This window comes from Chiloscyllium punctatum, chromosome 3, assembly GCF_047496795.1.
Source record: "Chiloscyllium punctatum isolate Juve2018m chromosome 3, sChiPun1.3, whole genome shotgun sequence".
Taxonomy (NCBI): domain Eukaryota; kingdom Metazoa; phylum Chordata; class Chondrichthyes; order Orectolobiformes; family Hemiscylliidae; genus Chiloscyllium; species Chiloscyllium punctatum.
This window is the reverse complement of record NC_092741.1, coordinates 2,159,385-2,173,623: the sequence shown is the minus strand read 5'-3', so window position 1 is coordinate 2,173,623 and position 14,239 is coordinate 2,159,385. Positions and strand designations below refer to the sequence as shown.

Here is a 14,239-nt window from a genome sequence, read left to right as displayed (position 1 = left end):
CTGTCCCCACCCCAGTACTGTACCCCAGTGTTATCCAGCGACAGACCTGTCCCCACCCCTGTACTGTACCCCAGTGTTATCCAGCGACAGACCTGTCCCCACCCCTGTACTGTACCCCAGTGTTATACAGCGACAGATTGTCCCCACCCCAGTACTGTACCCCAGTGTTATACAGTGACAGACCTGTCCCCACCCCAGTACTGTACCCCAGTGTTATACAGTGACAGACCTGTCCCCACCCCAGTACTGTACCCCAGTGTTATACAGGGACAGACCTGTCCCCACCCCAGTGTTATACAGTGACTGACCTGTCCCCACCCCAGTACTGTACCCCAGTGTTATACAGTGACCGACCTGTCCCCACCCCAGTACTGTACCTCAGTGTTACACAGTGACAGACCTGTCCCCACCCCAGTACTGTACCCCAGTGTTATACAGGGACAGACCTGTTCCCACCCCAGTACTGAACCACAGTGTTATGCAGTGACCGACCTGTCCCCACCCCAGTACTGTACCCCAGTGTTATACAGTGACAGACCTGTCCCCACCAGTACTGTACCCTAGTGTTATACAGTGACAGACCTGTCCCCACCCCAGTACTGTACCCCAGTGTTATACAGTGACAGACCTGTCCCCGCCTGTACTGTACCCCAGTGTTATACAGTGACAGACCTGTCCCCACCCCAGTGTTATACAGTGACAGACCTGTCTCCAACAGTACTGTACCGCAGTGGTATACAGTGACAGACTTGTCCCCACCCCAGTACTGTACCCCAGTGTTATACAGTGACAGACCTGTCCCCAGCAGTACTGTACCCCAGTGTTATACAGTGACAGACCTGTCCCCAACAGTACTGTACCGCAGTGGTATACAGTGACAGACCTGTCCCCACCCCAGTACTGAACCCCAGTGTTATACAATGTCCTACCTGATCCCACCCCAGTACTGTACCCCGGTGTTATACAGTGACAGACCTGTCCCCACCCCAGTACTGTACCCCTGTGTTATATAGCGACAGACCTGTCCCCACCACAGTACTGTATCCCTGTGTTATACACTGACAGACCTGTCCCCACCAGTACCGTACCCCAGTGTTATACTGTGACAGACCTGACCCCACTAGTACTGTACTCCAGTGTTATGCTGTGACAGACCCATCCCCACCCCACTACTGTAACCCAGTGTTATACAGTGACAGACCGGTCCCCACCCCAGTGTTATACAGTGACAGACTTCTCCCCACCCCAGTACTGTACCCCAGTGTTATACAGTGACCGGCCTGTCCCCCCCCCCCCAGCACTGTACCCCAGTGTTATACAGCGATAGACCTGTCCCCACCCCAGTGTTATACAGGGATAGACCTGTCCCCACCCCAGTACTATATCCCAGTGTTATACAGTGACATACCTGTCCCCACCCTAGTACTGTCCCCCCAGTGTTACACAGTGACAGACCCGTCCCCACCCCAGTACTATATCCCAGTGTTATACAGTGACAGACCTGTACCGACCCCAATGTTATACAGGGATAGACCTGTCCCCACCCCAGTACTGTACCCCAGTGTTATACAGTGACCGACCTGTTTCCCCCCCCCCCCCAGTCCTGTACCCCAGGGTTATACAGTGACAGACCTGATCCCACCCCAGTGGTATACAGTGACAGACCTGTCCCCACCCCAGTACTGTGCCCCAGTGTTATACAGTGACAGACCTGTACCAACCCCAATGTTATACAGGGATAGACCTGTCCCCACCCCAGTACTGTACCCCAGTGTTATACAGTGACCGACCTGTCCCCACCCCAGTGTTATACAGTGACAGATCTGTCCCCACCCCAGTACTGTACCCCTGTGTTATACAGTGACCGACGTGTCCCCACTCCAGTACTGTACCCTTGTTTTCTCCAGTGATAGACTTGTCCCCACCCCAGTACTGTACCCCAGTGTTATACAGTGACAGACCTGTCCCCACCCCTGTACTGTACGCCAGTGCTATACTGTGACAGACCTGTCCCCACCCCAGTGTTATACAGGGACCGACCTGTCCCCACCCCACTACTGTACCCCAGTGTTATACAGTGACACACCTATCCCACCCCAGTACTGTACCCCAGTGTTTTCCAGTGACAGACCTGTCCCCACCCCAGTACTGTACCCCAGTGTTATACAGTGACAGACCTGATGTACCCCAGTGTTATACAGTGACAGACCTGTCCCCACCCCAGTACTGTACCCCAGTGTTATACAGTGACAGACCTGTCCCACCCCAGTACTGTACCCCAGTGTTATACAGCGACAGACCTGTCCCCACCCCTGTACTGTACCCCAGTGTTATCCAGCGACAGACGTGTCCCCACCCCTGTACTGTACCCCAGTGTTATACAGCGACAGACCTGTCCCCACCCCAGTACTGTACCCCAGTGTTATACAGTGACAGACCTGTCCCCACCCCAGTACTGTACCCCAGTGTTATACAGTGACAGACCTGTCCCCAACCCAGTACTGTACCTCAGTGTTATACAGTGACTGACCTGTCCCCACCCCAGTACTGTACCCCAGTGTTATACAGGGACAGACCTGTTCCCACCCCAGTACTGTACCCCAGTGTTATACAGTGACCGACCTGTCCCCACCCCAGTACTGTACCCCAGTGTTATACTGTGACAGACCTGTTCCTCCCCAGTACTGTACCCCAGTGTTATACAGTGACCGACCTGTCCCCACCCCAGTACTGTACCCCAGTGTTATACAGTGACAGACCTGTCCCCACCCCAGTACTGTACCCCAGTGTTATACAGGGACAGACCTGTCCCCACTCCAGTGTTATACAGTGACTGACCTGTCCCCACCCCAGTACTGTACCCCAGTGTTATACAGTGACCGACCTGTCCCCACCCCAGGACTGTACCTCAGTGTTATACAGTGACAGACCTGTCCCCACCCCAGTACTGTACCCCAGTGTTATACAGGGACAGACCTGTTCCCACCCCAGTACTGTACCCCAGTGTTATACAGTGACCGACCTGTCCCCTCCCCAGTACTGTACCCCAGTGTTATACAGTGACAGACCTGTCCCCACCCCAGTACTGTACCCCAGTGTTATACAGTGACAGACCCGTCCCCACCCCAGTACTGTACCCCAGGGTTATACAGGGACAGACCTTTCCCCAACCCAGTACTGTACCCCAGTGTTATACAGTGACAGACCTGTCCCCACCCCAGTACTGTACCCCAGTGTTATACAGGGACAGACCTGTCCCCACCCCAGTACTGTACCCCAGTGTTATACAGTGACAGACCTGTCCGCACCCCAGTACTGTACCCCAGTGTTATACAGGGACAGACCTTTCCCCACCCTAGTCCTGTCACCCAGTGACCATCCTTGTTTGATTGAGCCCTCTGTGAATGGTGTGCTTCCTCTGGTGTGTGTGATGTTGACTGTCCTGCTCTTGTCTTGCAGGATGTTGTCCCTGAAGGGCACCCTGATCCTCTTGTTGCTGTTCTTCAGCAGTTTTTTTGGCAGTATCTTCATGTTGGCTCCGTTCCTCCCTGTCATGCTGCTGTCCACCTCGGTGTACCGTTGGATTACTGACCGGATCGTTGCCGTCTGGCTCACCCTCCCTGTGGTAAGTGACAGTCATTGGAAGCAGAGCTGAATCCAATTGCCCTTTCCAGTTGGGCAGAGCATGCTCCTTGTGACTGTGCTGTGTTTCTGCCAGGCTCTGCTGGAGATGGTGCTTGGTGTGAGGGTGGTTATCACTGGCGATGGCTTTGTACCTGGTGAGCGCAGTGTGATCATCATGAATCATCGGACACGCTTGGACTGGATGTACATGTGGAACTGCCTCCTCCGATATAGCTACCTCAGAATGGAGAAGATCTGCCTGAAATCATCCCTCAAATCCATTCCAGGCTTTGGTGAGTCAGCCTGACTGTTCATTGCTCTCTCCATGACTGTGGGTTTCAGTGTATAGTGGGTGTGCTGGACAGGCAGTGTTAGTACACATGTCTGCATTGTCTGACTGAGCGTAGACTGGTATGGTGGAACTGAGAAAGTGAGGACTGCAGATGCTGGAGATCAGAGGCTGAAAAATGTGGTGCTGGAAAAGCGCAGCAGGTCAGGCAGCATCCAAAGAGCAGGAGAATCGACGTTTCGGGCATAAGCCCTTCTTCAGGAATGGGCAGAGGAGATGACCTGGGGGGTGCAGTGAGAGAGAAACTCACTGAAATCCTTGTAGAGGGAGGAAGAGAGCTTCTTCAAGGAAGGCATCCTTGCACGAGGATTTGCAGTAGGTTAAAATCAACTGTGAGAAAGTGAGGACTGCAGATGCTGGAGATCAGAGGCTGAAAAATGTGGTGCTGGAAAAGCGCAGCAGGTCAGGCAGCAACACCTTTTTCAGCTCATGGTTGAACTGAGAGGGAACTTTTGCCTCTGTTTGCCCACAGTGAGCACTCTTATTTCTGAAACCCAGCCATTCACCGGGAAGAATCATTTGCAACTTGCAAAGACAGTTTGAAGGGAGCCGAGTGAAGCTGAATGTGGGGGAGTGTCACGTTCTTCACTTGGATAGTCAAATGAAAGAATGTTATCAAAGGGGTGAAACTTGTAAACGTTGATGTTTCGAGTTTTTTATGCATTTGTGTGATGCTGACATTACTGGGTGGGTCCAGCATTTATTACCCGTCCCGAGTAGCCCCTTGAGAGGGTGGGAGTGAGCTGCCTTCCTGACCCGCTGCAGTCCGTGTGCTGTGGGTAGACCCACAATGTCCCTGAGGGAGGGAAGTCCAGGATTCTGACCCAGTGACACTGAAGGAACGGTGAGATATTTCCCAGTCAGGATTGGGTGTAGTTTGGAGGGGACCTTGCAGGGTGTGGTGTTCCCGTGTGTCTGCTGCCCTTGTCCTTCTTGATGGAAGTGGTTGTAGGTTTGGGAGGTGCTGCCTTAAGGATCTTTGATGAATTTCTGCAGTGTATCTTGGAGATAGTACATACTGCTGTTACTGAGCATCGGTGGAGGAGGGAGTGAGTAGTTGTGGATGTGATACCAATCAAGTGGCTGCTTTGTCCTGGATGGTGTCAGGGTTCTTGAGTGTTGTTGGAGCTGCCCTCATCCAGGCAAGTGGGGAGTATTCCATCAACATTCCTGACTTGTACCTTGTAGATGGTGGACAGACTTTGGGGAGTTAGGAGGGGAGTTACTCACCGCAGTATTCCCAGCCTCTGACCTGCTCTTGTAGGCTCTGTGTTTTTATAGCAAATTCAGTTCAATTTCTAGTTAATGGTAACTCCCAGGGTCCTGCTAGTGAGGTATTCAATGATGGCAACACCATTGAATGTCAAGGGGTGATGGTTAGATTATCTCTTATTGGTGATAGCCATTGCCTGGCATTGTGTGGTGCAAATGTTACTTGCCACTTATCAGACCAAGCCTGGAGATTGTGGGATCTTATCGCATTTGAACATGGAGTGCTTCAGTATCCGAGGAATTGCAAATGGGGCTAAACCGTATGCAATCATTGATGGACATCCCCACGTCTGACCTTGGGATGGAGGGAAGGTGATTGATGAAGCAGCTGAAGATGGTTGGGCCTAGGACCCTCCCCTGAGGGACTCCTGCAGAGGTGTCCTGGAGCTGAGATGACTGACCCTCCAACAACCACAACCATCTTCCTCTGTGCCAGGTGTGACTCTAACCAGCGGAGAGTTTGCTCTGTCACTGATTTGTGACTGATGGGGTGGTAATTGGCCGAGTTGGATTTGTCCTGCTTTTTATATACAGGACATACCTGGCCACTGTCCCACATTGTCGGGTAGATACCAGTGTTGTAACTGTACTGGAACAGCTTGGCTCGGGGAGTGGCAAGTTGTGGAGCTTAAATCTTCAGTACTATTGAAGGAATGTTGTCAGGACTCATTGTCTTTACAGTATCCAGTGTCTCCAACCGTTTCTTCCTATCACATGGAGTGAATTGAATTGACTGAAGAAGGGTGTCTGTGAGGCTGGGGCCTTCGGTGAGGATGGGGAAATTTGTGTGGCTTGCTCCCGAGTGAATTGTTTAATTGCCCACCATCATTCACAACTGGATGTGGCTAGACTGCAGAGCTTCGATCTGACCCATTGGTTGTGGCATCCTTTACCTCTGTCTAGCAGTTGCTGTTTATGCTGTTTGACATGCAAGTAGTCCTGTTTGGATGGGTGTATGAATAGGAAGGATTTGGAGGGATATGGGCCAGGTTCTGGCAGGTGGGACAAGATTGGGTTGGGATATCTGGTTGGCATGGACAGGTTGGACCGAAGGGTCTGTTTCCATGTTGTACATCTCTATGACTCTGTGCCAGAGACCTGTGCTCCTTTGCTAACCCCTGGTAAGTCATCTCCCCCAACAGTATCCAAAATAGTATGCTTGTTGTTGAGGGGAACGGCCACAGGGGATCCCTGCACTGCCTGCCGGTTCCCTTTCCGTCCCCTGATGGGAACCCATCTACCACCCTCATTTACCTGAGGTGTGACTACCTCCCTGTAACTCCTCTCAATAACCCCCGCTGCCTCCCGAACGATCCGAAGTTCATCCGGCTCCGGCTCCAGCTCCAGTTCCTTAACGCGGTTTCCGAGGAGCTGGAGTTGGGTGCACTTCCTGAAGATGCAGTCAGCAGGGACACTAGTGGTGACCCTTACCTCCCACATTCTGCAGGAGGAACATTCAAATGCCCTAACCGCCATTCCCACTGTTCTAAATTCCCAATGAGACGACTGAAAAATTAATAGAAAACTAGTTCCCTTCCCAATCCGGCGCACAGAACCCTTTTTTATTTGGTTAGAGGGGGAGGATGGGTGGGAGACACTACCCGAGTAGTGTTTCAGGTAAAGCAGTAACCCATTTACCCAGCAGTCCCGTGTCGGCTCCTGCTCCTGCCCAGTGTGCGCTCCACCAAAGTATGAGGTAAGTTTTTATCCTTTAAATTTCCCTTCCCATCAGCACCCTGATCCTCACTGTCTCTCCTCCCACTGCAACCACCGCCGAAAAGCTATTCTGAGCCGTGAGGTTACAGGTTGTGCTGGAGTACTGTTCTGCTGCTGTTGGTGGCCCATGGTGCCTCATGGACGCCTAGACTTGAGTTGTTCGATCTGTTCAAACTCTGTCCCATTGAGCAAGGTGATAGTGCCACACAACATGATGGAGGGGATTCTCAATGTGAAGGTGGGACTTTGTCTCCACAATGAATAAATGAATGAATGATTTTAGTACCATCTATATTTTACAGTAAGAATACAGTAAAGTTCAGTGGAGGAACTTATCTTTTTCTCTGTAATTTGGCGCCATTTTGAATAATTTAAGAATGAAGGTGAAGGATTGACTGGTTATTCTGCTATAATATGCCTTTTGTTAACGTGAATTGGCGTTTGACAAATTGGGCACGCTGTTTCTGCAGTGTGAACTTTTAAAACATGTTGGTCTGTAAGGCGATTACAGCTCCAACTCCAACAAGTGCAGTTTCTAAAGCATGATTTTTCGATAACACCGGGTTGCACAAGAGCACAGCTTATAGAAGAACTGCCTGTAGCTTAGAGACTCCATCAGTTCTGAGCCAGCTTATCACCCCATCACCGACACCTGCACTGCCTACCCTCCTCCAACGCCTCACTGCCATCTACACCGCACCCAAACGGCACCAAAGTTGCCAGTCCTTAGGTACCATTTTTGCCGCTGGGCTGATACTCCTCTGCCACTGCCTGCTGGGCCAACAAACTCTGGAGTTGTCTCTCTTACTGCTGGGCCCTCCCCCGCTCCCCCCCCCCCCCCCCCCCGCACTATTAGATGAGTGGTGTTTTTGTGTACTATATCAAAGCAGGGAGGCAGGGCTGGGGTGGGGTGGGATGTGATGCCTCTGTGTTTCTCACTGTCTGCTCTTCTCTTCCTGTCAGGCTGGGCCATGCAGATGTCTGCATTCATCTTTGTTCGAAGGAATTGGGGAGAGGACCAGCAACATCTCAGTCTCATATTGGATTACCTGTGTGACATCAAGCATCCTCTACAGCTTTTAATGTTCCCTGAGGGGACAGATCTCACAGGTTTGTCCCTGACCAGTCTGTCAGCAAGCCCTGTCAATTCCCCTTTCCACTGCCTCATGTTCCTGTGTCAACCTCCTGGCCAACAGCTTCCTTACTAATTTACTATCTACATGTAGGAAGGTGCGAGTTACAATATCTAACACAGTTTCTTGCTCTGTTCAGAAAGCCACCTTCAGCTGTTTGACGTGTAACTACCGCCGTGAACTCAGTTGCTGAACCTACTAGTTTCCATTCTGATTTACGTTGAGCATTTGATTCAGCAGTTCAGTTTGAGAAATACCTGGCAGAATATCCCTGGGTCAAGTTTTCTTGTAACATGATGTTTAATTCTGGGTGCATTATGTTACCCAGTTGACATTTTAATCCAGGTTTTTAGATTAGATTAGATTCCCTACAGTATGGAAACAGGCCCTTTGGCCCAACAAGTCCACACCGACCCTCCGAAGAGTAACCCACCCAGACCCATTCCCCTACGCAAATACTATGGGCAATTTAGCATGGCCAATTCACCTGAACTGCACATCTTTGGACTGTGGGAGGAAATCAGAGCACCCGGAGGAAACCCACACAGACACGGAGAGAATGTACAAACTTCACACAGACAGTCACCCAAGGCTGGACTCGAACCTGGGGCCCTGGTGCTGTGAGGCAGCAGTGTTAACCACTGAGCCACCGTGCTATCCCAAAGTGGTGGGTAAGCTTTGAGAACAACCATCTGGGACACAATTAAGAATCAGTCCAACTTCTTTTCATGGGCTGTTTACTGCCAATCCCTTATTGAACAGTGTCTTTCAGGCAACAGTTAAGAGTCACTCACATTGCTGTAGGTCTGGAGTCACTTGGAGGACAGACTAAGTGAGGATGGCAGTTTCCTTTCCTGAAGGAAGTTAGTGACCATGGTGAAGTTTGAAGTCATATTCCTAGAACATGACCCTGGGCTTCTGGATTATTATAACAGGAACATCTCTACTGTGTGCATCATTTCCCAAGGACTTTCAAAGGCTCTCACATCTCAGATGTGGACTTACCCTCAAACAGCTGTGCCCATTCACATTTCTTCTGTTAATGCCTAATTCCTACTGAAATTTGTCTTCCTCCAATTTAGCCCTTTCACCTGAGAACTAGTCTTACCCTTATTGTTACCACACGGAGGTGAGCCCCTCTTAATTAAATCAGACACCCAGGAAAGCTCACCTCATCTCATAGTCTGTTAAAATATGGGTGACAGAGAACTCCCAAATTCCACCATTTAAAGAAAATAACATCAATTATTATTAACTCTAAAAGTGAACATTAAACAACTATTCACAACTCAATGCCCACCCTTTCTCGTAACTGCTTATTATCTACTTCCAACTCTAACAATATGTTGTTCCAATAAGACCCTTTAGTAAAATTACATCAACTTAATTTCAAAACCACATAACCACTGTCATCTTCTAAGACCTTTTCCAGTTGAGGATCTCCCTGGGTGTTGTCTTTCTTTTTATTCTGATCACGTTTCCTATGAAAAGGTACCTTTGATAGAGAGTGTTTCCTAATTTTTTGGAGAGCAAAATGTTAGCTCTCCATGCTTTTCTATCTTGAAGGCAGTTGCTCTTTCTGACCAATTTTCAAAATGTCCGTACTCTTATTCCCCCAACATTGGATCGTTTCACTGGTTCAGTGTTGGCAAAACTATAAATTCAATCTTAATTGGATTTTAGTATCCTGGGGTATAATTTAAACAGATTGGTTAAATTTAAATGGTCAAAACAGCAACCAAAACTCAGGTATCCATTTCACAGCCAAGGTTACATATTTTCAATTTTCCAGTACACTCTGGGACTGACATCTAGCCATATCACCAGTGCTTGTAAGTTCTCGGTTCAGAACTTCATAACCCCTCCCACCTTAAGAGAAAAAAGAACCATCATAATGAAAACATGCCTTTTTTTTCTGGTTCTTAATCCCATTGTGATGAAATACATGGGTCATTAATCTAAGTTATACTTTTCATATTAATTTCTGCACACATATATAACATTGGAATCTGTCAAATCTTATCTACACGACTTCCTTTAAATCCGTGATAATGCACCTACTATCATATAAGGGGATGATGATCCCTAATCAAATTACTCCACTCCAGGTGATTATAAATACTATCTCTTATAGAGCTTTCCAAAACTTTGCCCACACTGAAGTAAGGCTCACTGGGCTATAATGACCAGGGGAGTCTCTACTCCCTTCTTGAACAAAGGAACAGCATTTGCGACCCTCCAGTCTTCTGGCACCATTGCTGTAGACAACCACAACATAAAGATCAAAGCTAAAGGCTCAGCAATCTCCTTTCTGGCTTCCCAGAGATTCCCAGGATAAATCCCATCCGGCCCAGGGGACCTATCTATTTTTGCATTTTCCAGAATTGCTAACACCTCCCCCTTGTGAACCTCAATCCCAGTCTGATCCTCCCCCACGCGCTGATCCTCCCCCCACACGCTGATCCTCCCCCTCCCCCCACACTCTGATCCTCCCCCTCCCCCACACACTCTGATCCTCCCTCTCCACCCCCCACACTCTGATCCTCCCCCTCCCCCCCACACTCTGATCCTCCCCTCACCCCCCCACTCTGATCCTCCTCCTCCCCCTCACACTCTGATTCCCCCCCCCCACACTATGACCCCACACTCCCCCCTCACACTCTGATCCTCCCCTCCCCACCACAGTCTGCTTCTCCCCCCTCCACACTCTGATCCTCCCTCTCCCCCCACACTCTGATCCTCCCCCTCCCCTCACTCTGATCCTTCCCTCCCCCCCCACACTCTGATCATCCCCCTCCCCCCCACACTCTGATCATCCCCCTCCCCCTCACACTCTGATCCTCCCCGCGCCCCCACTCTGATCCTCCCCGCCCCCCCCACTCTGATCCTCCCCGCCCCCCCACTCTGATCCTCCCCCGCCCCCTCCCCCACACACTCTGATCCTTCACCTCCCCCACACTCTGAACCTCCCCCTCCCCCCGATCCTCCCCCCACTCTGATCCTCCCCCTCGCCCCCACACTCTGTTCCTCCCCCCCACACTCTGATCCTCCCCCTCCCCCATGCTCTGAACCTCAACCTTCCCCCCAAACTCTGATCCTCCCCCCCACACTCTGATCGTCCCCCTCCCCCCCCACTCTGATCCTCCCCCTCCCCCACACACTCTGTTCCTCCCCCCCACACTCTGATCCTCCCCCTCCCCCCCACACTCTGATCCTCCCCCTCCCTCCCCACTCTGATCCTCCCCCTCCCCCCCACACTCTGATCCTCCCTCTCCCCCCACACTCTGATCCTCCCCCTCCCCCCCACACTCTGATCCTCCCCCTCCCCCCCACACTCTGATCCTCCCCCTCCCTCCCCACTCTGATCCTCCCCCTCCCCCCCCACTCTGATCCTCCCCCTCCCCCCACACACTCTGTTCCTCCCCCCCACACTCTGATCGTCCCCTCCCCCCCCACTCTGATCCTCCCCCTCCCCCCACACACTCTGTTCCTCCCCCCCACACTCTGATCCTCCCCCTCCCCCCCACACTCTGATCCTCCCCCTCCCTCCCCACTCTGATCCTCCCCCTCCCCCCCACACTCTGATCCTCCCTCTCCCCCCCACACTCTGATCCTCCCCCTCCCCCCACACTCTGATCCTCCCCCTCCCCCCCACACTCTGATCCTCCCCCTCCCCCCCACACTCTGATATTCCTCCTCCCCCCCACACTCTGATCTTCCCCTCCCCCCCACACTCTGATCCTCCTCCTCCCCCCCACACTCTGATCTTCCCCCTCCCCCCCACATTCTGATCCCCCCCACTCTGATCCTCCCCCTCCCCCCCCACTCTGATCCTCCCCCTCCCCCCCACACTCTGATCTTCCCTCTCCCCCCACACTCTGACACTCTGATCCTCTCCCTCCCCCCCCACATTCTGATCCTCCCCACATTCTGATCCTCCCCCTCCCCCCACACTCTGATCCTTCCTCTCCCCCCCACACTCTGATCCTCCCCTCCACCCCCACACTCTGATCCTCCCCCCCCCCCCACTCTGATCCTCCCCTCCCCCCTTCTGTATCCAAATGGCTAGTTCTCCCTGTATTCTGTGAGATCTAACCTTGCTCGCCAGTCTCCCATGGGGAACCTTGTCGAACACCTTACTGAAGTCCATATAGATCACATCTACTGCTCTGCCCTCATCAATCCTCTTTGGTACTTCTTCAAGAAAACTTAGTCCAGTTCATGTGACATGATTTCCCACGCACAAAGCCATGTTGACTATCCCTAATCAGTCCTTGCCTGTCCAAATACACGTACATCCTGTCCCTCAGGATTCCCTCCAACAACTTGCCCACCACCAACGTCAGGCTCACTGGTCTATAGTTCCCTGGCTTGTCCTTACCACCCTTCTTAAACAGTGGCACCACGTTTGCCAACCTCCAGTCTTCCGGCACCTCACCTGTGACTATCGATGATACAAATATCTCAGCAGAGGCCCAGCAATCACTTCTCTAGCTTCCCACAGGGTTCTCGGGTACACCTGATCAGTTCCTGGGGATTTATCCACCTTTAACCGTTTCAAGACATCCAGCACTTCCTCCTCTGTAATCTGGACATTTTGCAAGGTGTCACCATCTATTTCTCTACAGTCTATATCTTCCATATCCTTTCCCACAGTAAACACTGACACAAAATACTTGTTTAGTATCTGCTCCATCTCCTGCGGCTCCACACAAAGGACCCCCTTACTGATCTTGAGGGGCCCTATTCTCTCCCCAGTTGCCCTTTTGTCCTTAATGTATTTGTAAAAAACCCTTTGGATTTTCCGTAACCTTATTTGCCAAAGCTATCTCATGTCCCCTTTTTGCCCTCCTGATTTCCCTCTTAAGTAGACTCCTACTTTCTTTATACTCTTCTCAGGATTCACTCGATCTCTTGTCTGTACCTGACATATGCTTCCTTCTTTTTCTTAACCAAACCTCATTTCTTTAGTCAATCCAGCATTCCCTAGACCTACCAGCCTTCCCTTTCACCCTGACAGGAATATACTGTCTCCTGATTCTCATCACCTCATTTCTGAAGGCTTCCCATTTTCCAGCCGTCCCTTTACCTGTGAATGTCTGCACCCAATCAGCTTTTGAAAGTCTTGGAGACAGTGAGGACTGAAAATGCTGGAGATCAGAGTTGAGAGTGTATTGCTGGAAAAGCACAGCAGATCAGGCAGCATCCAAGAAGCCGGAAAATCGACATTTTGGACCGGAAACCTTCATCAGGAATGAGGCTGGGACCCTCGGAGGTGGAGAGATAAATGGGGAGAGGGGTGGGGCTGGAGAGATGGTAGCTGAATGTGCAGTAGGTGGATGGAGGTGGGGGTAAAGGTGATAGGTCAGAGAGCAGGGTGGAGCAGGACAGGTGGGAGGAAGATTGACAGGTGGACAGGTCATGAGGGCGGTGCTGAGCTGGAAGGTTGGAATTGGGGTAAGGTGGGGGGGGGGGGAGGGGAAATGAGGAAACTGGTGTGGGTGGGTGTGATGAGACGTGCAAAGATGAGATTGGGTGTGTCATGAAGAGTAACTGGAAAGAGGATTTGAAATAGGATCAGGTGATCTGATGCTCTGGAGCTCAGAAGGCAACCCAATAGGGTTCAAATGATAAAACCTGTTTCTATGCATTAACCTCATACAATCTCATTGGATCCAAACCCCATCCCATTCACTCCCAATGAATCCAAACCCCATCCCAGTCACCCTCACTGTCCACAATTCCAGTGGATCCAAACTCCATCCCATGCATTCCCACTGCCCACAATCCCAATGGACCCAAACCCTTTCCCATTCACTCCCATTGCCCACAATTGAAGTGGACCCCCACCCCAATTTCTTCCTCATTGCTGTATGTCCATTTGCAGTTGTTGTGTGAACTATTGTGTACACAGTTATGGAAATGGCAGGACAGGCTGATGGTCTGATTATTCTGTAAATCAGAGATTGTGCATCCTGTTTTGTGCTGCTGTCTTTGAAATGTGGTTGTTTTGTGAATGATTAGACTCTGGGACAAGGATTTCTCACCCTGGTTATATTTATCAACTGTTTTATAGAGTTCTCAGCCAAGGATAACATTCCATAACAAATGTGTTCTCAATTTATCAGACTTCAGAGTCTGGCTG

The 14,239-nt window shown here is 50.9% G+C and overlaps 1 protein-coding gene across 1 annotated transcript in view; it reads left to right on the top strand.

Annotated features, from left to right (window-relative positions):
• LOC140453809 (lysocardiolipin acyltransferase 1-like) overlaps window positions 1-8,262 on the top strand; it is a 52,853-nt gene extending 44,591 nt beyond the window's left edge. The window contains exons 2-5 of the mRNA XM_072548704.1: window positions 3,460-3,625; window positions 3,719-3,917; window positions 7,925-8,071; window positions 8,234-8,262. Coding sequence (XP_072404805.1) covers window positions 3,461-3,625; window positions 3,719-3,917; window positions 7,925-8,071; window positions 8,234-8,262 — 540 coding nt within the window. The 5' untranslated portion in view covers window position 3,460. The remainder of the gene's footprint in view (window positions 1-3,459; window positions 3,626-3,718; window positions 3,918-7,924; window positions 8,072-8,233) is intronic.
• Window positions 8,263-14,239: the final 5,977 nt, after the last annotated feature.